This window comes from Oncorhynchus mykiss, chromosome 8, assembly GCF_057628025.1.
Source record: "Oncorhynchus mykiss isolate SJ-2025 chromosome 8, ASM5762802v1, whole genome shotgun sequence".
NCBI lineage: Eukaryota > Metazoa > Chordata > Actinopteri > Salmoniformes > Salmonidae > Oncorhynchus > Oncorhynchus mykiss.
Genome location: NC_143029.1, coordinates 90,214,695 through 90,241,367, shown reverse-complemented (window position 1 = coordinate 90,241,367; position 26,673 = coordinate 90,214,695). Strand labels below are relative to the sequence as shown.

Genomic DNA, 26,673 nt, shown 5'->3' with positions numbered 1-26,673 from the left:
CTCCCATAATGCACCTATGGCCTCACTGCGCAGACTCAGCTCTGTTTATTTGGTACTCAAAACAGCTAGCAGGAAGCTCCGTTAAGGAATTGACCAAAAAAAGGTTAGTTGGCAGAGTGAAATATCGGATCCTATCTCAAAGTATAATTTTAATAAAAATGCGGTTATATACGTTGAAGTACTTATAGCTGCCTCGTATCGATTTATTATCATGAATCTGTGAGCAATATTACCCGCGGGTGGCTGATAGCTAACGTAAGCTAGCTAGGTAGCTATCTGGCTAGCTTTAACAACAGCCGTTAGCATCTGGGCCTCCATTCAAAGCCTAGTGGTTAGCAACAACTTTGGTAGTTTGCACATCCGTTTGAGTCGGTTGTTTTACGTTCGCTTGCTCCTGGCTGTGTCTTAGGTCAACTACTTGTGGTGTGTTGTATTGAACGGGAGTCCTTAAGGCTTTATATCGTCGACACGGATTATCACCATAGGACAGCTATGATAAGGATCACAGACTGACCCCAGTGATAGGCCTGACTCTTGATGCACAACTAGTGTTTATTAAAGGCTGTATGGGTTAATGTGTTTTTTTTTTTTTTTAACAATACATTGGACTAGGTATTTAACTATTTAGGTATTGGGAACCCCTTAGAAATGTGTGGAGCTGGAGGTGCGTCAGTCAAAAGCAGTAGCAACCATTACCACCACTAGATCCAGTTCATCTCCTTTTATAGTTAAGTTTTTTTTTTTAAGTGACCAAAAAGTGTTCTTTAAATGGTTAGGTAGCATTATCAAACTGTAGGTGATTTGAGATTCAGTTAGTGGTGTCTGTGTGACAGTTTTTGCGTGGATGAGTTGATGAGGTCCAAAATATATTTGAGCCCCATCTGGTGGCTTGGATTAATCCAGATGTTGTTGTTGTATTGTAGTCATGTACTGGTTTTGGATTTGACCCCTGTGGGCATCCTTAACGTACGACGTTACTATTTTAATGGGTTGTAATTCTGGGACTACGGAAAATATGTACATTGTGTGCCATAGTTACGCATTAAGACTGAGACAGAGCAGTACTGTTTAACAAAATGTGTGTGTACTGCCACCACTGTTCATATGGGTTTGTGTGGATGCAGTAGTATAGCTGGGTTGAGGTGGACTCCAAGAGATATCTATTATAACAGAGCCCCATCTGCTGGTTACAATTTAATACAGCCGCTGTATACTGAAACTATCAGATAATGTGATTGTAATGTTTGACTAAGTATAAACTGTGTGTGTGCGTGTCCCCTGTAGGTGTAATGGTCCGGTGATGTGTTCGTGTCCCTGACGCGAGGAGTGAAGAGACGCCCAGGACTCTGTGTCTCAGAGCAGTGCCCAGCCATGACCGAGTGCTTCCTGCCCCCCAGTAGCAGCCCAGCGGAGGTTCGTCGGGCGGAGCACCCGGGAGGGGTGGCTCGTACCCCCAGCTCGGAGGAGATCAGCCCCACCAAGTTCCCCGGACTGTACAGGACGGGCGAGCCCTCGCCCCCGCACGACGGACACCACCACCATGAGGTCATCGACGCCGTGTCGGATGATGATAAAGAACACGGGAAGAAGAAGAACAAGTTCAAGAAGAAGGAGAAGAGGAGTAGGAGACATTACCTTTACTACTGTTTATTACTGTTTATTTATTTATCTGTGATTTATACAAGTCCTTCTTATTAAAAGTCAAACTTTAGGCACAAAAACACCCTCAAAAATAACATCTTTAAACTGTATTAACTGATCAATACACCATAATACCAGGTCATTTAATGTTTAAAAACAAAATGGCTGAATAAGATATTTAGCTACAGAAGTGCCATTTCTTACCGATCTCTACAGCTTCTGTCCAAAAACAAAATCCTGTAAAATGACGTCAACACGTACTGGAGGAGTTACTGACGAGCTACAGTGGGCTACAGTTAGCTAACGAACTAGCTACAGTGGGCTACAGTTAGCTAACGAACTAGCTACAGTGGGCTACAGTTAGCTAACGAACTAGCTACAGTGGGCTACAGTTAGCTAACGAACTAGCTACAGTGGGCTACAGTTAGCTAAGGAACTAGCTACAGTGGGCCTCAGTTAGCTAACGAACTAGCTACAGTGGGCTACAGTTAGCTAAGGAACTAGCTACAGTGGGCCTCAGTTAGCTAACGAACTAGCTACAGTGGGCCTCAGTTAGCTAACGAACTAGCTACAGTGGGCTACAGTTAGCTAACGAACTAGCTACAGTGGGCCTCAGTTAGCTAACGAACTAGCTACAGTGGGCCTCAGTTAGCTAACGAACTAGCTACAGTGGGCCTCAGTTAGCTAACGAACTAGCTACAGTGGGCCTCAGTTAGCTAAAGAACTAGCTACAGTGGGCTACAGTTAGCTAATGAACTAGCTACAGTGGGCCTCAGTTAGCTAAGGAACTAGCTACAGTGGGCTACAGTTAGCTAATGAACTAGCTACAGTGGGCCTCAGTTAGCTAAGGAACTAGCTACAGTGGGCTACAGTTAGCTAAGGAACTAGCTACAGTGGGCTATAGTTAGCTAAGGAACTAGCTACGTCATTCACGTCGCACATGACCAGAATGACACACTGATGAACCACCAAAGGCACATCCCATTTCTGTTTGAATGAAAAATTGTGTTAGACTGTTTTTTGTACCTAAAGTTGACTTTTAAGATTCGAGAGTGAGAGCTATCCTAGGAAGGATTAGATCAAACATCTGGAGAGTGAGAGCTATTCTAGGAAGGATTAGATCAAACATCTGGAGAGTGAGAGCTATCCTAGGAAGGATTAGATCCAACATCTCTTTGGAGAGTGAGAGCTATCCTAGGAAGGATTAGATCAAACATCTCTTTTGGAGAGGGAGAACTATCCTAGGAAGGATTAGATACATCTCTTTGGAGAGTGAGAGCTATCCTAGGAAGGATTAGATCAAACATCTGGAGAGTGAGAGCTATCCTAGGAAGGATTAGATCAAACATCTGGAGAGTGAGAGCTATCCTAGGAAGGATTAGATACAACATCTCTTTGGAGAGGGAGAGCTATCCTAGGAAGGATTAGATACATCTCTTTGGAGAGTGAGAGCTATCCTAGGAAGGATTAGATACAACATCTCTTTGGAGAGTGAGAACTATCCTAGGAAGGATTAGATCAAACATCTATTTTGGAGAGTGAGAGCTATCCTAGGAAGGATTAGATCAAACATCTATTTTGGAGAGTGAGAGCTATCCTAGGAAGGATTATAGATCCAACATCTCTTTGGAGAGTGAGAGCTATCCTAGGAAGGATTATAGATCCAACATCTCTTTGGAGAGTGAGAGCTATCCTAGGAAGGATTATAGATCCAACATCTCTTTGGAGAGTGAGAGCTATCATAGGAAGGATTAGATCAAACATCTCTTTGGAGAGGGATTTGTGGCCAAAGTATACATTGGAGAGAGAGAAAAAAAAACACTCAAACTTGCATTTCAGACCGTTTCAAACACACTGGCTACAGTATTTCCTCATAGAGGATGATGTTATCGAGGAGGATGATCTGGCCAATCAGCGGTCTACTCGCATGAATATTTTTGTACTTCCGGGGTACGCCCACACCGTTCCAACATAGAAAATCAGTTTTTCTAACGTACTTAATTGCACTTTTTTTTTTTTTGAAAGAAAACGATTTCACTCGTATTGTAATTCATTTTAGGTCATATTTCACAGAAGTCTGGAAACAGTGGAAAGTTACTTTCATCCTTTGTTGTAGTCAGGTAGCCTTTAACTCTTTATGCTCACTTTTGGGTCAAAGCCCTCTCATGGTTCTTGTTATGTGGGAGGGGGGGGCTTATTGTTCTGCCTGTCTGTTTTTATCAGGGGTTTTTCCATGGATAAATGTAGCTTTCCCTCCCAGGGCATAGTGACTAGAGGGAGGGGGGAGGAGATGGACAGTTTGAGGGCACACCCTGTACCCAGCAAAGGTGTGTCTCAGGCAGCGGTCCGATACACAGGGTCTCTAGCTGGCTGGAGGCAACCGGTTAGGTGTTGAGTAGGTCACCACTGATCTGATCTTGGACCAGCAGTTTGTTTGCGATTGGATGTGAGGAAATAACTTTTGAGGTTGGTTCAGGAAAACGAGCCGGCTGCCAGGTGCTGTGGGGATTGTCCTATATTGGAGCCTGACCTCTTTTCCTAGTCATCTCTCGCTCTCTCTCTCTCTCTGGCTCCCTCTCTCTCTTCTTCTCTCTCTTCTCTGCTATAGTTCCTCTGCTATATTTCCTCTCTCTCTCTCTGGGTCCCTCTCTCTTTTCTTCTCTCTCTTCTCTGCTATAGTTCCTGTGCTATAGTTCCTCTCTCTCTCTGGCTCCCTCTGTCTTTTCTTCTCCTCCTCTCCTTTGCTATAGTTCCTCTCTCTCTCCTCTCTCTCTCGTGCTTCTTGTTGACCACATCTGTGGTATCAGTGCGAATCAGAGAGAGGTGTGCTTTCTAACCTCCTCCTCCTGTCCTCTCCGTCCGTCCGTCCGTCCGTCCCGTAGCGGAGGGATACGCAGCCTTCCAGGAGGACAGCTCGGCGGACGAGGCAGAGAGCCCCTCCAAGATGAAGCGTTCGAAGGGTATTCACGTGTTTAAGAAACCCAGCTTCTCCAAGAAGAAAGACTTCAAGGTAAAGAATCCAGTGAAGTGAACGTCACTGTTTTTAATTGATCTCCCTTGGCATCTCCACGGGGACGGGCTCCGGCTCTGTTTTACCACTCTGCTTCAATGCCCCTCTGCTATTAACTTGTTCGTTTCGTTTTTCTTTTAAATTATTTTAATGTTATTATATTATTATTATTATTATTTACTATTATTTATGAGGATCCAGCGCTAAACCAATTTTTTTGGGGGGGGATCAGAAACAATCTCTGTTTTTTCTCACTTTATATACGCCGTTTATTAACAGACGCTTTTATCCAACGTGACTTCGTCACCCATGCATGTATTTTACGTATGGGTGGGGCCCGGGAATTGAAACCCACCACCCTTGGCGTCGCAGACACCGCGCTCTTACCAACTGAGCTGCAGGGGACCAACGCGTTGTGTGTTCCTGTCTCCCAGGTGAAGGAGAAGTGTCCCAAGGAGGACAAGAAGGACAAGAAGTCTAAAGACCTGACGGCAGCAGACGTGGTGAAACAGTGGAAGGAGAAGAAGAAGAAGAAGAAGCCCGCGACCGAGCCGGAGCCCGTCCCCGTGGAGATGCCTACATTCAGGTAGACGGGACGGTTCACGGTCCCAATCCCACGCCTGATGACAATTTGACTGAGAGTGAAAGGCTGACTAGATCCTGTTGCTTTCAACCTGTGTGTGTGTGTGGCTGGACTCTGTGCTTTCAACGTGTGTGTGTGTGTGTGTGGCTGGACTATGTGCTTTCAACCTGAGTGTGTGTGGCTGGACTCTGTGCTTTCAACCTGAGCGTGTTTCTCCGGGATTTGTGTTAAAAGCCAAAAGGATTCATATCTGTTTTTTGACATTAAAATTATAATTTAAACTATCATTGTTGTTCCCCAGACCCATCTTCGGGGCTCCCCTGGCTGAGGCAGTGAAGAGAACAGCCCTGTACGACGGGATCCAGCTCCCTGCAGTCTTCAGAGAGTGTATCGACTACATCGAGAGCTACGGAATGAGGTGTGAAGGAATCTACCGTGTGTCAGGTATGTCTTGGTGTGTGAGGGGAATCTACCGTATGTCTTGGTGTGTGAGGGGAATCTACCGTATGTCTTGGTGTGTGAGGGGAATCTTCTGTGTGTCAGGTATGTCTTGGTGTGTGAGGGGAATCTTCTGTGTGTCAGGTATGTCTTGGTGTGTGAGGGGAATCTACCGTGTCTCAGGTATGTCTTGGTGTGTGAGGGGAATCTTCTGTGTGTCAGGTATGTCTTGGTGTGTGAGGGGAATCTACCGTGTCTCAGGTATGTCTTGGTGTGTGAGGGGAATCTTCTGTGTGTCAGGTATGTCTTGGTGTGTGAGGGGAATCTACCGTGTGTCTTGGTGTGTGAGGGGAATCTTCTGTGTGTCAGGTATGTCTTGGTGTGTGAGGAGAATCTACCGTGTGTCTTGGTGTGTGAGGGGAATCTACCGTGGCGGTGTATACTGTGTATTAACTAGAGGTCGACCGATTAATCGGTATGGCCGATTAATTAGGGCCGATTTCAAGTTTTCATAACAATCGGAAATCTGTATTTTTGGGCGCCGATTTGCCGATATTTTTTTATTATTTTTTTATTTTACATTTATTTAACCAGGCAAGTCAGTTAAGAACACATTCTTATTTTCAATGACGGCCTAGGAACAGTGGGTTAACTGGTCTAGGAACGGTGGGTTAACTGCCTTGTTCAGGGGCAGAAAGACAGATTTTCACCTTGTCAGCTCGGGGGATCCAATCTTGCAACCTTACAGTTAACTAGTCCAACGTAATAACGACCTTGCCTCTCTCTCGTTGCACTCCAAAAGGAGACTGCTTGTTACGCAAATGCAGTAAGCCAAGATAAGTTGCTAGCTAGCATTAAACTTACCTTATAAAAAAACAATCATTCATAATCACTAGTTAACTACACATGGTTGATGATATTACTAGATATTATCTAGCTTGTCCTGCGTTGCATATAATCTGACTAAGCATACGAGTATCTAAGTATCTGACTGAGCGGTGGTAGGCAGCAACAGGCTCGTAAACATTCATTCAAACAGCACTTTCAGGCGTTTTGCCAGCAGCTCTTCGTTGTGCGTCAAGCATTGCGCTGTTTATAACTTCAAGCCTCTCAACTCCCGAGATGAGGCTGGTGTAACTGACGTGAAATGGCTAGCTAGTTAGCGCACACTAATAGCGTTTCAAACGTCACTCACTCTCAGCCTTCTAGTAGTTGTTCCCCTTGCTCTGCATGGGTAACGCTTCTTCGATGGTGGCTGTTGTCGTTGTGTTCCTGGTTCGAACCCAGGGAGGAGCGAGGAGAGGGACGGAAGCTACACTGTTACACTGGCAATACTAAAGTGCCTATAAGAACATCCAATAGTCAGAGGTTAATGAAATACAAATGGTAGAGAGGGAAATATTCCTATAATTCCTATAATAACTACAACCTAAAACTTCTTACCTGGGAATATTGAAGACTCATGTTAAAAGGAACCACCAGCTTTCATATGTTCTCATGTTCTGAGCAAGGAACTGAAACGTTAGCTTTCTTACATGGCACATATTGCACTTTTACTTTCTTCTCCAACACTTTGTTTTTGCATTATTTAAACCAAATTGAAAATGTTTCATTATTTATTTGAGACTAAATTGATTTTATTGATGTATTATATTAAGTTAAAATAAGTGTTCATTCAGTATTGTTGTAATTGTCATTATTACAAATAAATTAAATTCGGTATCGGTATTAATCGGTATCGGCTTTTTTGGTCCTCCAATAATCGGTATCAGTGTTGAAAAATCATAATCGGTCGACCTTTAGTATTAACCCTCCCTCCCTCCTCCTCTCTTTCCCTCCCAGGTATGAAGTCTAAAGTGGACGAGCTGAAGGCATCGTATGACCGCGAGGAGTGTCCATGCTTGGAAGAGTATGACCCTCACACCGTAGCTAGCCTGTTGAAGCAGTACCTCCGAGAACTCCCCGAGAACATTCTAGGACGAGACCTGGCTCAACGCTTTGAGGACGCCTGCAGCAGACCGGCTGAGGCTGAGAAGGTGAGGGGAGGTGATTTGATGGCTAGCTTTAGATATTATTGATCCGTTTATTTTTTCCCCCTCATCAATCTACACACAATACCCCAGAACGACAATCCGAAAACAGGTCTTTAGAATTTTTTGCGAATGTATTACGAATTAAAAACAGAAAAACCTTATTTACATAAGTGATCAGACCCGTTGCTATGAGACTTGAAATTGAGCTCAGGTGCATCCTGTTTCCATTGATCATCCTTGAGATGCTTCTACAACTTGATTGGAGTCCACCTGGTGGTAAATTCAATTGATTGGACATGATTTGGAAAAAGCCGTTTAAATGTTGTATAACGTCTGTAGCCTGGTCAAGACAGTGTCATATTAAAATATAGTTACATACTCCACTTTGACCATGGCTAACGAATTAAACCAAGCAGTTGGATGGCTAGTTGGATCTGCTTATGGTGGCCTGTTTTTAACAAATGCGATTGGATGGAGGCTGTACCATTTTAAGGTCTCTGATAGGTTAATTTGTTATTTTGTTACCGGATATAATTATCTGATCAGCTGGCCGTCCTAAGCATCGTGACTAATTTGAACAAATTGGCCTATGAGAAAGGCTAGCAGCTTAGCCATTAGACCAATGCTTTAAACTATGGTATAAGCAAAAGTTCACAAGTTTGGCCCCTGTGTGTGTGTTTTCAAAAATAGTTCTAAAACAATGTATTCTTTGTCAGGTGACAGAGTTCCAGAACTGTGTTTTATTTGTCAGGTGACAGAGTTCTAGAACTGTGTTTTATTTGTCAGGTGGCAGAGTTCTAGAACGGTGTTTTATTTGTCAGGTGGCAGAGTTCTAGAACGGTGTTTTATTTGTCATGTGACAGAGTTCTAGAACTGTGTTTTATTTGTCAGGTGGCAGAGTTCTAGAACTGTGTTTTATTTGTCAGGTGGCAGAGTTCTAGAACGGTGTTTTATTTGTCAGGTGGCAGAGTTCTAGAACAGTGTTTTATTTGTCAGGTGACAGTTGCAGAACTGTGTTTTATTTGTCAGGTGACAGAGTTCTAGAACTGTGTTTTATTTGTCAGGTGACAGAGTTCTAGAACAGTGTTTTATTTGTCAGGTGACAGAGTTCTAGAACTGTGTTTTATTTGTCAGGTGACAGAGTTCCAGCGTCTGTTAACGGAGGTGCCCCCCGGCAGCCGTCTGCTCCTGTCCTGGCTGGTCACTCACATGGACCATGTTATCACAAGAGAGACCGACACCAAGATGAATATCCAGAATATATCCATCGTACTCAACCCCACTGTACAGGTAATAAGAATGAATTGTATTTGTAGAGCGCTTTTCATTACATACAGGAATCCCATAGATCTGTTCGAGGGAGGGAGAGAAGGGTCCTCAGTGAAATCCTGGCCCAGTTCTTTAGAGCTAATGCATTCCCAACAGGGTATGATGTTGGTTGCTCCACTTACACTGAACTAGCAGACTTCATTATCACCCTTACAAACTACTTGACTTTAGCTCAGACGGTTAATACTGCGCCAGTGCAATTAATATGCAAGTGACCTATATCCTCCTCTAGTCTTCTGTCTGTCTTTTTGACTCCCTGTCCTCTTTCCTCCAGATTGGTAACAGGGTCCTGTACATGTTCTTCACCCACGTGAGAGAGCTGTTTGGGGACGTGTTTCTGAGGCCCGTATCCCGTCCGCTCCGCTGGTCCAATGCTGCCACCATGCCGGCCCTGCCAGAGACACAGGACAGCATCAAGGAGGAGATACGACGACAGGTTGGGATGGTTTCAACAGATATTTGCAGTACAACTTTAGTCACTGAGGCAGTTTTTAAGGGGCGGTAGATGGTATCTAGGACACTGATGCTGCTCCAGTAAAAAGCTATTGCTGTGGTTTTGTTATTTTGGCCATCTTAATAAAAATCTCAGTGGGAACACACAGTATCAGGATTTGTGGACACTAATCATTGTCTGGGTCTGTACGATCTCCAGTGTCTCAATAGGACTTCCTGTGACTTCCTGTTCATCTCTGTATTAAAAGGTAGCCTAGTCGTTCCCCCTCCTCGCCACGACGTACAGCACATCAATGGCGTTGAGCGGAGACGACCGTGGGAGGACTGAACCTCTGACTCCATCCAGGCTGTGAATTGTTAAACCCGTAGCTTGTACCTGCGCTGGTCTTCTGTAGCTTGTACCTGCGTTGGTCTTCTGTAGCTTGTACCTGCGTTGGCCTTCTGTAGCTTGTACCTGCGTTGGTCTTCTGTAGCTCGTACCTGCGTTGGTCTTCTGTAGCTTGTACCTGCGTTGGCCTTCTGTAGCTTGTACCTGCGTTGGCCTTCTGTAGCTTGTACCTGCGTTGGTCTTCTGTAGCTTGTACCTGCGTTGGCCTTCTGTAGCTTGTACCTGCGTTGGCCTTCTGTAGCTTGTACCTGCGTTGGCCTTCTGTAGCTTGTACCTGCGTTGGCCTTCTGTAGCTTGTACCTGCGTTGGCCTTCTGTAGCTTGTACCTGCGTTGGCCTTCTGTAGCTTGTACCTGCGTTGGTCTTCTGTAGCTTGTACCTGCGTTGGTCTTCTGTAGCTCGTACCTGCGTTGGTCTTCTGTAGCTTGTACCTGCGTTGGTCTTCTGTAGCTTGTACCTACGTTGGTCTTCTGTAGCTTGTACCTGCGTTGGCCTTCTGTAGCTTGTACCTGCGTTGGCCTTCTGTAGCTTGTACCTGCGTTGGCCTTCTGTAGCTTGTACCTGCGTTGGCCTTCTGTAGCTTGTACCTGCGTTGGTCTTCTGTAGCTTGTACCTGCGTTGGCCTTCTGTAGCTTGTACCTGCGTTGGCCTTCTGTAGCTTGTACCTGCGTTGGCATTCTGTAGCTTGTACCTGCGTTGGCCTTCTGTAGCTTGTACCTGCGTTGGCCTTCTGTAGCTTGTACCTGCGCTGGTCTTCTGTAGCTTGTACCTGCGTTGGCCTTCTGTAGCTTGTACCTGCGTTGGCCTTCTGTAGCTTGTACCTGCGTTGGCCTTCTGTAGCTTGTACCTGCGTTGGTCTTCTGTAGCTTGTACCTGCGTTGGTCTTCTGTAGCTCGTACCTGCGTTGGTCTTCTGTAGCTTGTACCTGCGTTGGTCTTCTGTAGCTTGTACCTACGTTGGTCTTCTGTAGCTTGTACCTGCGTTGGCCTTCTGTAGCTTGTACCTGCGTTGGCCTTCTGTAGCTTGTACCTGCGTTGGCCTTCTGTAGCTTGTACTTGCGTTGGTCTTCTGTAGCTTGTACCTGCGTTGGTCTTCTGTAGCTTGTACCTGCGTTGGTCTTCTGTAGCTTGTACCTGCGTTGGTCTTCTGTAGCTTGTACCTACGTTGGTCTTCTGTAGCTTGTACCTGCGTTGGCCTTCTGTAGCTTGTACCTGCGTTGGCCTTCTGTAGCTTGTACCTGCGTTGGCCTTCTGTAGCTTGTACCTGCGTTGGTCTTCTGTAGCTTGTACCTGCGTTGGTCTTCTGTAGCTTGTACCTGCGTTGGTCTTCTGTAGCTTGTACCTACGTTGGTCTTCTGTAGCTTGTACCTGCGTTGGTCTTCTGAAGCTTCGTGCCGGTCTTTGTTTACTGAAATCCATACTTTTTTTTAAAACTAAACTTTTTGTTCAAATACATTTCTCTTTCTGTGGGTCTAACCCCCAAAAAGGTACACCCTTCTCCTCACAGCTGCCCGTGTCTCTATACCAGGCGGTGTCACAGAAAGGCCCGGAAAAATTGTCAAAAGACCACATCCACCCAAGCCATAGACTGTTCACACTGCTATCGTACGGCAAGCGGTACCAGAGCACCAAGTCTGAGACCAAAAGGAACCTGAACAGCTTCTAGCCCCAAGCCATAGACTGTTCACTCTACTACCGTACGGCAAGCGGTACCAGAGCACCAAGTCTGAGACCAAAAGGAACCTGAACAGCTTCTAGCCCCAAGCCATAGACTGTTCACTCTACTACCGTACGGCAAGCGGTACCAGAGCACCAAGTCTGAGACCAAAAGGAACCTGAACAGCTTCTAGTCCCAAGCCATAGACTGTTCACTCTACTACCGTACGGTAAGCGGTACCAGAGCACCGAGTCTGGGACCAAAAGGAACCTGAACAGCTTCTAGCCCCAAGCCATAGACTGTTCACTCTACTACCGTACGGTAAGCGGTACCAGAGCACCAAGTCTGAGACCAAAAGGAACCTGAACAGCTTCTAGTCCCAAGCCATAGACTGTTCACTCTACTACCGTACGGTAAGCGGTACCAGAGCACCGAGTCTGGGACCAAAAGGAACCTGAACAGCTTCTAGCCCCAAGCCATAAGACTGCTGAAACAGTTAATCAAAATGGCTACCCAGACAACTGCATTGGTCCTTTTTATTACCACGGGCTCTCACGTCGACTCTATGTCCACTCACTGGAGTCGACCCAAATACATACTGACACTCCCCAACACACGCTGCTGCTATTATCTGTCCTGATTACCTAGTCACCAATACCCCTACCAACATGTACATATTACCTCAACGACCTCGTACCCCTGCACATTGACCCTGTACAGGTACTCTTTGTATATAGCCTCGTTATTGCTAGTGTGATTGTGGAGCAACACACAACTGTTATTCCTCTCACTATTATTATTATTTATTATTTATTATTATTTATTATTATCATTTATTATTCATTATGATTTATTATTCATTATAATTATTCATTATTATCATTATTCATTATTATTCATTATGATTTATTATTCATTATAATTATTCATTATTATCATTATTCAATATTATTATTCATTATTAGTAGTAGTATTATTATTCATTATGATTTATTATTCATTATTATAATTCATTATTATTCATTAGAATTATTCATTATTATTATAATTCATTATTATTCATTAGAATTATTCATTATTATTATAATTCATTATTATTCATTAGAATTATGTATTATTCATTATTATAATTCATTATTATTCATTAGAATTATTAATTATTATTATAGTTCATTATTATTCATTAGAATTATTCATTATTATTATAATTCATTATTATTCATTAGAAGTATTCATTATTATTATAATTCATTATTATTCATTAGAATTATTCATTATTATTATTATAATTCATTATTATTCATTAGAAGTATTCATTATTATTATTATAATTCATTATTATTCATTAGAATTATTCATTATTATAATTCATTATTATTCATTAGAATGATTCATTATTATTATAATTCATTATTATTCATTAGAATTATTATTATTATTCATTAGAATTATTTATTATTCATTATTATTATAATTAATTATTATTCATTATAATTATTTATTATTCCGACATCTTTTGAGCGAAACAAATTGTTTGGGACACTGCTGTTCGTACACCTTTTTAAGATAAACTCCAAATCACAAACACTGTAAAAATCATTCTGATAACTATTATACGTTTTACAATATTCAACTTTTTACAACTACAAAGGTTCCCATGAGTTGACATGGCGTTTCAATACTAAACTGAAGTGCCTAGCAACCAGTTTTATATGAACAAGGAACTCATTTTAATTTACACAAATGTTGTGAAAATAAGGTTTTTAAATTCAATACCTGATGTTTTTCCACTGATAAAATAATCCATTTAGAAGATGAACAATATCACTCGAGAAAAAGTAGCTAGTTAGCTCTGTGTTTAAACTACTGACCACTACTACTGGCTATAACTACTGACCACTACTACTGGCTATAACTACTGGCCACTCCTACTGGCTATAACTACTGACCACTACTACTGGCTATAACTACTGACCACAACTACTGGCTATAACTACTGACCACAACTACTGGCTATAACTACTGACCACTACTACTGGCTATAACTACTGACCACAACTACTGGCTATAACTACTGACCACTACTACTGGCTATAACTACTGACCACAACTACTGGCTATAACTACTGGCCACTCCTACTGGCTATAACTACTGACCACTACTACTGGCTATAACTACTGACCACTACTACTGGCTAAAACTACTGGCCACTCCTACTGGCTATAACTACTGACCACTACTACTGGCTATAACTACTGACCACAACTACTGGCTATAACTACTGACCACTACTACTGGCTATACCTACTGACCACTACTACTGGCTATAACTACTGACCACTACTACTGGCTATAACTACTGGCCACTCCTACTGGCTATAACTACTGACCACTACTACTGGCTATAACTACTGACCACTACTACTGGCTATAACTACTGGCCACTCCTACTGGCTATAACTACTGACCACTACTACTGGCTATAACTACTGACCACAACTACTGGCTATAACTACTGACCACAACTACTGGCTATAACTACTGGCCACTCCTACTGGCTATAACTACTGACCACTACTACTGGCTATAACTACTGACCACAACTACTGGCTATAACTACTGACCACAACTACTGGCTATAACTACTGACCACTACTACTGGCTATAACTACTGACCACAACTACTGGCTATAACTACTGACCACTACTACTGGCTATAACTACTGACCACAACTACTGGCTATAACTACTGGCCACTCCTACTGGCTATAACTACTGACCACTACTACTGGCTATAACTACTGACCACAACTACTGGCTATAACTACTGACCACAACTACTGGCTATAACTACTGACCACTCCTACTGGCTATAACTACTGACCCACTACTACTGGCTATAACTACTGACCACTACTACTGGCTATAACTACTGACCACTACTACTGGCTATAACTACTGACCACAACTACTGGCTATAACTACTGACCACTACTACTGGCTATAACTACTGACCACAACTACTGGCTATAACTACTGGCCACTCCTACTGGCTATAACTACTGACCACTACTACTGGCTATAACTACTGACCACAACTACTGGCTATAACTACAGACCACAACTACTGGCTATAACTACTGACCACTCCTACTGGCTATAACTACTGACCCACTACTACTGGCTATAACTACTGACCACTACTACTGGCTATAACTACTGACCACTACTACTGGCTATAACTACTGACCACAACTACTGGCTATAACTACTGACCCACTACTACTGGCTATAACTACTGACCACAACTACTGGCTATAACTACTGACCACAACTACTGGCTATAACTACTGACCCACTACTACTGGCTATAACTACTGACCACAACTACTGGCTATAACTACTGACCACTACTACTGGCTATAACTACTGACCACTACTACTGGCTATAACTACTGACCACAACTACTGACCACTACTACTGGCTATAACTACTGACCACAACTACTGGCTATAACTACTGACCACTATTACTGGCTATAACTACTGACCACTATTACTGGCTATAACTACTGACCACTACTACTGGCTATAACTACTGACCACTAGTACTGGCTATAACTACTGACCACTACTACTGGCTATAACTACTGACCACAACTACTGGCTATAACTACTGACCCACTACTACTGGCTATAACTACTGACCACAACTACTGGCTATAACTACTGACCACTACTACTGGCTATAACTACTGACCACAACTACTGGCTATAACTACTGACCCACTACTACTGGCAAAACTACTGACCACAACTACTGGCTATAACTACTGACCACTACTACTGGCTATAACTACTGACCACAACTACTGGCTATAACTACTGACCACAACTACTGGCTATAACTACTGACCACAACTACTGGCTATAACTACTGACCACTACTACTGGCTATAACTACTGACCACAACTACTGGCTATAACTACTGACCCACTACTACTGGCTATAACTACTGACCACTACTACTGGCTATAACTACTGACCACTACTACTGGCTATAACTACTGACCACTACTACTGGCTATAACTACTGACCACAACTACTGGCTATAACTACTGACCCACTACTACTGGCTATAACTACTGACCACAACTACTGGCTATAACTACTGACCACCTCATACAAGTACTTGGGAGTATGGCTAGACGGTACACTGTCCTTCTCTCAGCATATATCAAAGCCGCAGGGTAAGGTTAAATCTAGACTTGGTTTCCTCTATCGTAATCGCTCCTCTTTCACCCATGCTGCCATTATTAACCTTGATTGACCATTCTACCCATGCTAGATTACAGATACAGTGGGGCAAAAAAAAGTATTTAGTCAGCCACCAATTGTGCAAGTTCTCCCACTTAAAAAGATGTGAGAGGCCTGTAATTTTCATCATAGGTACACTTCAACTATGACAGACACAATTAGAAGAAAAAAAATCCAGAAAATCACATGTTAGGATTTTTTATGAATTTATTTGCAAATTATGGTGGAAAATAAGTATTTGGTCAATAACAAAAGTTTCTCAATACTTTGTTATATACCCTTTGTTGGCACACGATAACATACACATTGATTTAGTACTGTAGATATGTGGAGGTGTAGGGGCCTGAGGGCACACAGTGTGTTGTGAAATCTGTGAATGTATTGTAATGTTTTAAAATTTTTATAAACTGCCTTAATTATGCGGAACCCCAGGAAGAGTAGCTGCTGCCTTGGCAGGAACTAATGGGGAGCCATAATAAACTCAAGGAAGAGTAGCTGCTGCCTTGGCAGGAACTAATGGGGATCCATAATAAACCCCAGGAAGAATAGCTGCTGCCTTGGCAGAACTAATGGGGACCCATAATAAACTCCAGGAAGAGGAGCTGCTGTCTTGGCAGGAACTAATGGGGATCCATAATAAACCCCAGGAAGAGTAGCTGCTGCCTTGGCAGGAACTAATGGGGATCCATAATAAACCCCAGGAAGAGTAGCTGCTGCCTTGGCAGGAACTAATGGAGATCCATAATAAACCCCAGGAAGAGTAGCTGCTGTCTTGGCAGGAACTAATGGGGATCCATAATAAACCCCAGGAAGAGTAGCTGCTGCCTTGGCAGGAACTAATGGGGATCCATAATAAACCCCAGGAAGAGTAACTGCTGTCTTGGCAGGAACTAATGGGGATCCATAATAAACCCCAGGAAGAGTAGCTGCTGCCTTGGCAGGAACTAACGGGGATCCATAATAAACCCCAGGAAGAGTAACTGCTGTCTTGGCAGGAACTAATGGGGATCCATAATAAACCCCAGGAAGAGTAGCTGCTGCCTTGACAGGAACTAATGGGGATCCATAATAAACCCCAGGAAGAGTAGCTGCTGTCTTGACAGGAACTAGTGGGGATCCATAATAAACCCCAGGAAGAGTAGCTGCTGTCTTGACAGGAACTAGTGGGGATCCATAATAAATACAAATGCCACAGATGTCTCAAGTTTTGAGGGAGAGTGCATGTGGCTTGCTGACTACCGGAATCCACCGGTGGGATCGTCTGATGAGTATTTCTGTCTGTAATAAAGCCCTTTTGTGGGAGAAAAAATAATAATTCTGATTGGCTGGGCCTGGCTCCCCAGTGGATGGGCCCACCCATGACTCCACCCCTGAGAGGTCATGTGAAATCCATAAATTATGGCCTTATTTATTAATTTAAATTGACTTGATTTCCTGTAACTCTTTGAAATTGTTGCATGTTGTGTTTTTATATTTTTGTTCAGTGTAACATATTGTGTAGTTAATATTAAAGGTTACTATAATTCTGTATGATAATGTCTCCCCCCCCCCCTAGGAGTTCCTGCTGAACTGCCTTCACAGAGACCTCCAGGCTGGGGTGAAGGATCTGTCTAAAGAAGAGAGGCTCTGGGAGGTCCAACGAATCCTCACCGCTTTAAAACGCAAACTACGGGAGGCGAAGCGACAGGCAAGGACACACACAACATACAGAGCATTCTGAAAATGGATTCAGATTTCTTCCTTTTTCCACAATTTGTTACGTTACAGCCTTATCCTAAAATGTATTATATAAAACATGTTCCTCATCAATCTACACACAATACCCCATGATGACATCACAATACCCCATGATGACATCACAATATCCCATAATGACATCACAATACCCCATGATGACATCACAATATCCCATAATGACATCACAATATCCCATAATGACATCACAATACCCCATGATGACATCACAATATCCCATGATGACATCACAATCCCCCATGATGACATCAGAGTAGCCCATAATGACATCACAATATCCCATAATGACAAAGCGAAACCAGGTTTTTTTTTTTTTAATTGAAAAAATTATAATTCTTGAGACGTTTTTACAACTTGATTGGAGTCCACCTGTGGTAAATTCAATTGATTGGACAAGATTTGGAAAGAGACACACCTGTCTATATGACGTCAGAGCAAAAACCAAGCCATGAGGTCGAAGGAACTGTCCGTAGAGCTCCGAGACAGGATTGCGTTGAGGCACAACGTAAACAAAATGTGGAAAAAGTCAAGGGGTCTGAATACTTTCTGAATGCTCTGTAGATGTATATATGGCTCAAAACACGTTATTTATGTTTAGCTGTTGAAGAAGCAGCAGGTACTCTTCCTGGGGTCCCCACCAAAAATAGAACTTGATAAAATACCGAACACTACAACGACAACAACACAAAATTAAACTCAGAACACTACGACTAGAGAACAATACGACTGTTTTAAAAACCAATTATGATAGTTAGAAAGAGAAAATAAAGACAGAAATATCCTGTGTGTATAGCCATGCTATTTTTTACTCTGTTATTCACTGTCATTATTTATTCGTATTTTATTCTTGAACTCTGCATTGTTGGAAAAGGACCAGTCAGTCAGCATTTCACTGTTACTCTACACTTGTCTACAAAGCATGTGACAAATAACATTTGATTTTGATTTAAAGGTCAGCTGATTTTTAGTGTGCTGTGATAAGATATTGTGTAAAATAGTGAATTTGAATAATTGATTTGCATTAAGTTGGTTAGCCTGCCAGACAGTTTTAGAGGAACGATTGAATTCCATTCAAACAAAGCAGTCAATCCACAGGCAGACTCTGGCTGACGTCAGTTGATGGTAGGACTTAGACAAATTGGAAATGTAGCAAGTACTGCTGTTGGATTATTTGTCATTTATAGTCTGTTTACATGCATTTTAGAGGATATTTATACAGAACACTGGTGCAAAACTTTTATAAACTCTATAATTAATTGACAACATTTTAGGTTGACAATAATTCACATGACTTTTATTTTCCTACATATATCCAGCCATATGACCAGGGTTAGAGGTTCTATTCATTCTATTTACCAGGGTTAGAGGTTCTATTCATTCTATTTACCAGGGTTAGAGGTTCTATTCATTCTATTTACCAGGGTTAGAGGTTCTATTCATTCTATTTACCAGGGTTAGAGGTTCTATTCATTCTATTTACCAGGGTTAGAGGTTCTATTCATTCTATTTACCAGGGTTAGAGGTTCTATTCATTATATTTACCAGTCATATTACCAGGGTTACAGGTTCTATTCATTCTATTTACCAGTCATATTACCAGGGTTACAGGTTCTATTCATTCTATTTACCAGTCATATTACCAGGGTTAGAGGTTCTATTCATTCTATTTACCAGGGTTAGAGGTTCTATTCATTCTATTTACCAGGGTTAGAGGTTCTATTCATTCTATTTACCAGTCATATTACCAGGGTTACAGGTTCTATTCATTCTATTTACCAGTCATATTACCAGGGTTACAGGTTCTATTCATTCTGTTTACCAGGGTTAGAGGTTCTATTCATTCTATTTACCAGGGTTAGAGGTTCTATTCATTCTATTTACCAGGGTTAGAGGTTCTATTCATTCTATTTACCAGTCATATGACCAGGGTTAGAGGTTCTATTCATTCTATTTACCAGGGTTAGAGGTTCTATTCATTCTGTTTACCAGGGTTAGAGGTTCTATTCATTCTATTTACCAGGGTTAGAGGTTCTATTCATTCTATTTACCAGGGTTAGAGGTTCTATTCATTCTATTTACCAGGGTTAGAGGTTCTATTCATTCTATTTACCAGGGTTAGAGGTTCTATTCATTCTATTTACCAGGGTTAGAGGTTCTATTCATTCTGTTTACCAGGGTTAGAGGTTCTATTCATTATATTTACCAGGGTTAGAGGTTCTATTCATTCTATTTACCAGGGTTAGAGGTTCTATTCATTCTATTTACCAGGGTTAGAGGTTCTATTCATTCTATTTACCAGTCATATTACCAGGGTTAGAGGTTCTATTCATTCTATTTACCAGTCATATTACCAGGGTTAGAGGTTCTATTCATTCTATTTACCAGTGTTAGAGGTTCTATTCATTCTATTTACCAGGGTTACAGGTTCTATTCATTCTATTTACCAGGGTTAGAGGTTCTATTCATTCTATTTACCAGTCATATTACCAGGGTTAGAGGTTCTATTCATTCTATTTACCAGTGTTAGAGGTTCTATTCATTCTATTTACCAGGGTTACAGGTTCTATTCATTCTATTTACCAGGGTTAGAGGTTCTATTCATTCTATTTACCAGGGTTAGAGGTTCTATTCATTCTATTTACCAGGGTTAGAGGTTCTATTCATTCTATTTACCAGGGTTAGAGGTTCTATTCATTCTATTTACCAGGGTTAGAGGTTCTATTCATTCTATTTACCAGGGTTAGAGGTTCTATTCATTCTATTTACCAGGGTTAGAGGTTCTATTCATTCTATTTACCAGGGTTAGAGGTTCTATTCATTCTATTTACCAGGGTTAGAGGTTCTATTCATTCTATTTACCAGGGTTAGAGGTTCTATTCATTCTATTTACCAGGGTTAGAGGTTCTATTCATTCTATTTACCAGGGTTAGAGGTTCTATTCATTATATTTACCAGGGTTAGAGGTTCTATTCATTCTATTTACCAGGGTTACAGGTTCTATTCATTCTATTTACCAGGGTTACAGGTTCTATTCATTCTATTTACCAGGGTTACAGGTTCTATTCATTCTATTTACCAGGGTTAGAGGTTCTATTCATTCTATTTACCAGTCATATTACCAGGGTTAGATGTTCTATTCATTCTATTTACCAGGGTTAGAGGTTCTATTCATTCTATTTACCAGGGTTAGAGGTTCTATTCATTCTATTTACCAGGGTTACAGGTTCTATTCATTCTATTTACCAGGGTTAGAGGTTCTATTCATTCTATTTACCAGGGTTACAGGTTCTATTCATTCTATTTACCAGGGTTACAGGTTCTATTCATTCTATTTACCAGGGTTACAGGTTCTATTCATTCTATTTACCAGGGTTAGAGGTTCTATTCATTCTATTTACCAGTCATATTACCAGGGTTAGATGTTCTATTCATTCTATTTACCAGGGTTAGAGGTTCTATTCATTCTATTTACCAGGGTTACAGGTTCTATTCATTCTATTTACCAGGGTTAGAGGTTCTATTCATTCTATTTACCAGGGTTACAGGTTCTATTCATTCTATTTACCAGGGTTAGAGGTTCTATTCATTCTATTTACCAGGGTTAGAGGTTCTATTCATTCTATTTACCAGTCATATTACCAGGGTTACAGGTTCTATTCATTCTATTTACCAGTCATATTACCAGGGTTAGAGGTTCTATTCATTCTGTTTACCAGGGTTACAGGTTCTATTCATTCTATTTACCAGTCATATTACCAGGGTTACAGGTTCTATTCATTCTATTTACCAGTCATATTACCAGGGTTACAGGTTCTATTCATTCTATTTACCAGTCATATTACCAGGGTTAGAGGTTCTATTCATTCTATTTACCAGGGTTAGAGGTTCTATTCATTCTATTTACCAGGGTTAGAGGTTCTATTCATTCTATTTACCAGTCATATGACCAGGGTTACAGGTTCCAAGCCTGTTCTATTCATTACATTTCTGTGTGCTGCTGCTGCATGGTGAATGCCGTTGTCTAGGCAACCAAAGACTGCTTGTATCAGCAAGAAGCAACAAAGTTTCATCACTGTTAAGAGTCTGTGCTACAGCAGAAACTCAACCTGCCTTCCCGTCTTCAGTTTCTTTATTAGTTTCCAAAATGACGGTTATTTCTTCCACACCCGTCGGTTACACGGTTATGCAGTAATTGTGCCAGCCCTAGTGGGTACCTCCCAGGAGTGTTAGAGATCTGGTCTCTCTAACGTGTGTGTGTGTGTGTGTGTGTGTGTCCAGGAGTGTGAGACTAAGATAGCCCAGGAGATAGCCAGTCTCTCTAAAGAAGACGTTTCTAAAGAAGAGATGACTGAGAATGAAGAAGAGGTGGTCAACATACTGCTGGCACAGGTAACACACACGCACACACGGTAACACACACAGGTAACACACACAGGTAACACACACGCACACACGGTAACACACACAGGTAACACACACAGGTAGCACACACGGTAACACACACAGGTAACACACACAGGTAACACACGAACATGGACATTATGGAGTGGAAATTATCTGCTGATTTATGCTGAACAGTGCTTTTTTTATCCCCTCCCTGCCTCCCCTCTCTCTCTCTCTCCCTCCCCTCTCTCTCCCACCCCTCTCTCTCCCTCCCCTCTCTCTCACACCCCTCTCTCTCCCACCCCTCTCTCTCCCTCCCCTCTCTCTCCCACCCCTCTCTCTCCCTCCCCTCTCTCTCCCTCTCTCCTCACTCTCCCCTCTGTCTCTCCCTCTCTCTCCCCTCCCTGCCTCCCTCTCCCCTCCCTGCCTCCCTTGTCTCTCTCTCTCTCTCTCTCTCTCTCCCTCTCTCCTCACTCTCCCCTCTGTCTCTCCCTCTCTCTCCCCTCCCTGCCTCCCTCTCCCCTCCCTGTCTCTCTCCCTCTCTCTCCCTCTCTCTCCCTCTTTCCTCACTCTCCCCCCTCTCTCTCCCCTCCCTGCCTCCCTCTCCCCTCCCTGCCTCCCCTGTCTCTCTCTCTCCCTCTCTCTCCCTCTCTCCTCACTCTCCCCTCTGTCTCTCCCTCTCTCTCCCCTCCCTGCCTCCCTCTCCCCTCCCTGCCTCCCCTGTCTCTCTCTCTCCCTCTCTCCTCACTCTCCCGTCTGTCTCTCCCTCTCTCTCCCCTCCCTGCCTCCCCCTCCCCTCCCTCCCTCCCTACAGGAGAATGAGATCCTGACAGAGCAGGAGGAGCTGATATCTCTGGAGCAGGTGTTGAGGAGACAGATCGCTACAGAGAAGGAGGAGATTGAGAGACTGAGGGCCGAGATCGCTGACATACAGAGGTCAGAACTCTGACTGACGTGACCGGCTAGAGGTCACAGCTCTGACTGACGTGACCGGCTAGAGGTCACAGCTCTGACTGACGTGACCGGCTAGAGGTCACAGCTCTGACTGAACGTGACCGGCTAGAGGTCACTGCTCTGACTGACGTGACCGGCTAGAGGTCACAGCTCTGACTGACGTGACCGGCTAGAGGTCACGGCTCTGACTGACGTGACCGGCTAGAGGTCACGGCTCTGACTGACGTGACCGGCTAGAGGTCACGGCTCTGACTGAACGTGACCGGCTAGAGGTCACAGCTCTGACTGAACGTGACCGGCTAGAGGTCACAGCTCTGACTGACGTGACCGGCTAGAGGTCACAGCTCTGACTGACGTGATCGGCTAGAGGTCACAGCTCTGACTGACGTGACCGGCTAGAGGTCACAGCTCTGACTGACGTGATCGGCTAGAGGTCACAGCTCTGACTAGTAACCAGCAGGTAGCCTAGTGTTTAGAGTGTTGGGTCAGTAACCAGCAGGTAGCCTAGTGGTTAGAGCGTTGGGTCAGTAACCAGCAGGTAGCCTAGTGGTTAGAGTGTTGGGTCAGTAACCAGCAGGTAGCCTAGTGGTTAGAGCGTTGGGCCAGTAACCAGCAGGTAGTCTAGTGGTTAGAGTGTTGGACTAGTAACCAGCAGGTAGCCTAGTGGTTAGAGTGTTGGGTCAGTAACCAGCAGGTAGCCTAGTGGTTAGAGTGTTGGGTCAGTAACCAGCAGGTAGCCTAGTGGTTAGAGTGTTGGGTCAGTAACCAGCAGGTAGCCTAGTGGTTAGAGCGTTGGACTAGTAACCAGCAGGTAGTCTAGTGGTTAGAGTGTTGGGTCAGTAACCAGCAGGTAGCCTAGTGGTTAGAGTGTTGGACTAGTAACCAGCAGGTAGCCTAGTGGTTAGAGTGTTGGGTCAGTAACCAGCAGATAGCCTAGTGGTTAGTATTGGACTAGTAACCAGCAGGTAGCCTAGTGGTTAGAGTGTTGGGTCAGTAACCAGCAGGTAGCCTAGTGGTTAGAGTGTTGGGTCAGTAACCAGCAGATAGCCTAGTGGTTAGTATTGGACTAGTAACCAGCAGGTAGCCTAGTGGTTAGAGTGTTGGGTCAGTAACCAGCACGTAGCCTAGCGGTTAGTATTGGACTAGTAACCAGCAGGTAGCCTAGTGGTTAGAGTGTTGGACTAGTAACCAGCAGGTAGCCTAGTGGTTAGAGTGTTGGGTCAGTAACCAGCAGGTAGCCTAGTGGTTAGTATTGGACTAGTAACCAGCAGGTAGCCTAGTGGTTAGAGTGTTGGGTCAGTAACCAGCAGGTAGCCTAGTGGTTAGAGTGTTGGGTCAGTAACCAGCAGGTAGCCTAGCGGTTAGAGTGTTGGGTCAGTAACCAGCAGGTAGCCTAGTGGTTAGAGTGTTGGGTCAGTAACCAGCAGGTAGCCTAGCGGTTAGAGTGTTGGGTCAGTAACCAGCAGGTAGCCTAGTGGTTAGAGTGTTGGGTCAGTAACCAGCAGGTAGCCTAGTGGTTTGAGTGTTGGGCCAGTAACCAGCAGGTAGCCTAGCGGTTAGTATTGGACTAGTAACCAGCAGGTAGCCTAGTGGTTAGAGTGTTGGGTCAGTAACCAGCAGGTAGCCTAGCGGTTAGAGTGTTGGACTAGTAACCAGCAGGTAGCCTAGTGGTTAGAGTGTTGGGCCAGTAACCAGCAGGTAGCCTAGTGGTTAGAGTATTGGGTCAGTAACCAGCAGGCAGCCTAGTGGTTAGAGTGTTGGGTCAGTAACCAGCAGGTAGCCTAGCGGTTAGAGTGTTGGGCCAGTAACCAGCAGGTAGCCTAGTGGTTAGAGTGTTGGGTCAGTAACCAGCAGGTAGCCTAGCGGTTAGAGTGTTGGACTAGTAACCAGCAGGTAGCCTAGTGGTTAGAGTGTTGGACTAGTAACCAGCAGGTAGCCTAGTGGTTAGAGTGTTGGACTAGTAACCGAAAGGTTGCTACATCGAATAGCAGTTAACCCACTGTTCCTAGGCCTTCATTGAAAATAAGAATTTGTTCTTAACTGACTTGTCTAGTTAAATAAAGGTAAAATAAATACACATGTCTACTGTTAGACAAATCCCAGAACTATTATCCTCACAGGTACAGGCTAAATGTAGACGTTGAACAAACATCGTGAGTGTAGATTTAAAAAAAAAAAAATATTTATCCTTTATTTAACTGGGCAAGTCAGTTAAGAACAAATTCCTATTTTCAATGACGGCCTAGGAACTGCCTTGTTCAGGGGCAGAACGACAGATTTGTACCTTGTCAGCTCGGGGGTTTGAACTTGCAACCTTTTGGTTACTATACATTTATCAACCTAACATCCATGGGTGTGTTTGTGTTACAAAGACGAAACATTCTATGCTGTAAATATCATCTTGATATATTCATAGGTCACATGTTGTTTGTCACACGCGGCCAATACAACTGGTATAGACTTTACCATGAAGTGTGTGTATCCAGAATGTTCCACCACCCAAAGGACATCCAGCCAACTGGACGCAACTGTGGGGAAACATTGGAGTCAACATGGGGCCAGTATCCCTGTGGAAACGCTTTCAACACCTTGTAGAGTTCATGACCTGATGAATTGAGGCTGTTCTGGGGGGGGGTGGGGGGGGTTCCCCTAAAATGAGCATTTTAAACTGTTTCTGGATCTTTTCACTTAAGACACTTAGATCAAAACCAAATACAAACCTAGCCAGATAAATAGTCTGGTTCTCCACAATAGATTATCAATCATAAATGTCCTATTTTTGAATTGCTGTATGAGATGTGTTTCATTCTAAAAGCTTTAACAAGAGCAAGGTATTGTGTTTCATTTGAAAACAGCATCACAGTTTGTGAAAGCAGAATATGTCAGGGGGGGGGGCAACTCAATATTAGGAAGGAGTTCTTGATATTTTGTCCACTGGTGAATATAAATGATGCTCTCCTCTCCCTGTGTCTATAGTCGTCAACAGGGTCGCAGTGAGACAGAGGAGTACTCTTCAGACAGCGAGAGTGAGAGCGAAGACGAGGAGGAACTACAGATGATCCTGGAAGAGCTGCACAAACAGAATGAAGAACTGGAGGTGAGAGACGGAGGGAGAAGAGAGAGGGGGGGGGATGTCTGAGCTCTGATATACTTTGTGCTTTTATTCTGCGTCATCTAGTTTTGCTTCTTCTTGCTGTCTCTCTCTCTGTCTCTGTCTGTCTCTCTGTCTGTCTTTCTGTCTCTCTGTCTTTCTGTCTCTCTGTCTCTCTGTCTGTCTCTCCCTCTCTCTGTCTCTCTCTCTTTCTCTCTGTCTGTCTCTCCCTCTCCCTCTCTCTCTCTCTCTCTCTCTCTCTCTGTCCGTCTCTCTCTCTGTCTCTGTCGGTCTCTCTCTGTCTCTCTGTCTCTCTCTGTCTCTCTCTGTCTCTCTCTGTCTTTCTCTGTCTCTCTCTGTCTTTCTCTGTCTCTCTCTCTGTCTCTCCCTGTCTCTGTCCGTCTCTCTCTCTGTCCGTCTCTCTCTCTCTGTCCGTCTCTCTCTCTCTGTCCGTCTCTCTCTCTGTCCCTCTCTCTCTCTGTCCGTCTCTCTCTCTGTCCGTCTCTCTCTCTGTCCGTCTCTCTCTCTGTCCGTCTCTCTCTCTGTCCGTCTCTCTCTCTGTCCGTCTCTCTCTCTGTCCGTCTCTCTCTGTCTCTCTCTCTCTTTCTCTCTCTGTCTCTCTCTCTCTCTGTCCGTCTCT

General features: G+C 43.4%; 1 protein-coding gene across 1 annotated transcript in view; it reads left to right on the top strand.

Annotated features, from left to right (window-relative positions):
- Positions 1-26,673, top strand: part of ralbp1 (ralA binding protein 1) — a 29,957-nt gene continuing 3,284 nt past the window's right edge. Inside the window, exons 1-12 of the mRNA XM_036986652.2 lie at positions 1-103; positions 1,285-1,621; positions 4,524-4,651; positions 5,086-5,237; positions 5,536-5,678; positions 7,515-7,708; positions 8,840-8,995; positions 9,309-9,470; positions 17,406-17,537; positions 21,884-21,994; positions 22,803-22,924; positions 25,919-26,039. Coding sequence (XP_036842547.1) covers positions 1,372-1,621; positions 4,524-4,651; positions 5,086-5,237; positions 5,536-5,678; positions 7,515-7,708; positions 8,840-8,995; positions 9,309-9,470; positions 17,406-17,537; positions 21,884-21,994; positions 22,803-22,924; positions 25,919-26,039 — 1,671 coding nt within the window. The 5' untranslated portion in view covers positions 1-103; positions 1,285-1,371. The remainder of the gene's footprint in view (positions 104-1,284; positions 1,622-4,523; positions 4,652-5,085; positions 5,238-5,535; positions 5,679-7,514; positions 7,709-8,839; positions 8,996-9,308; positions 9,471-17,405; positions 17,538-21,883; positions 21,995-22,802; positions 22,925-25,918; positions 26,040-26,673) is intronic.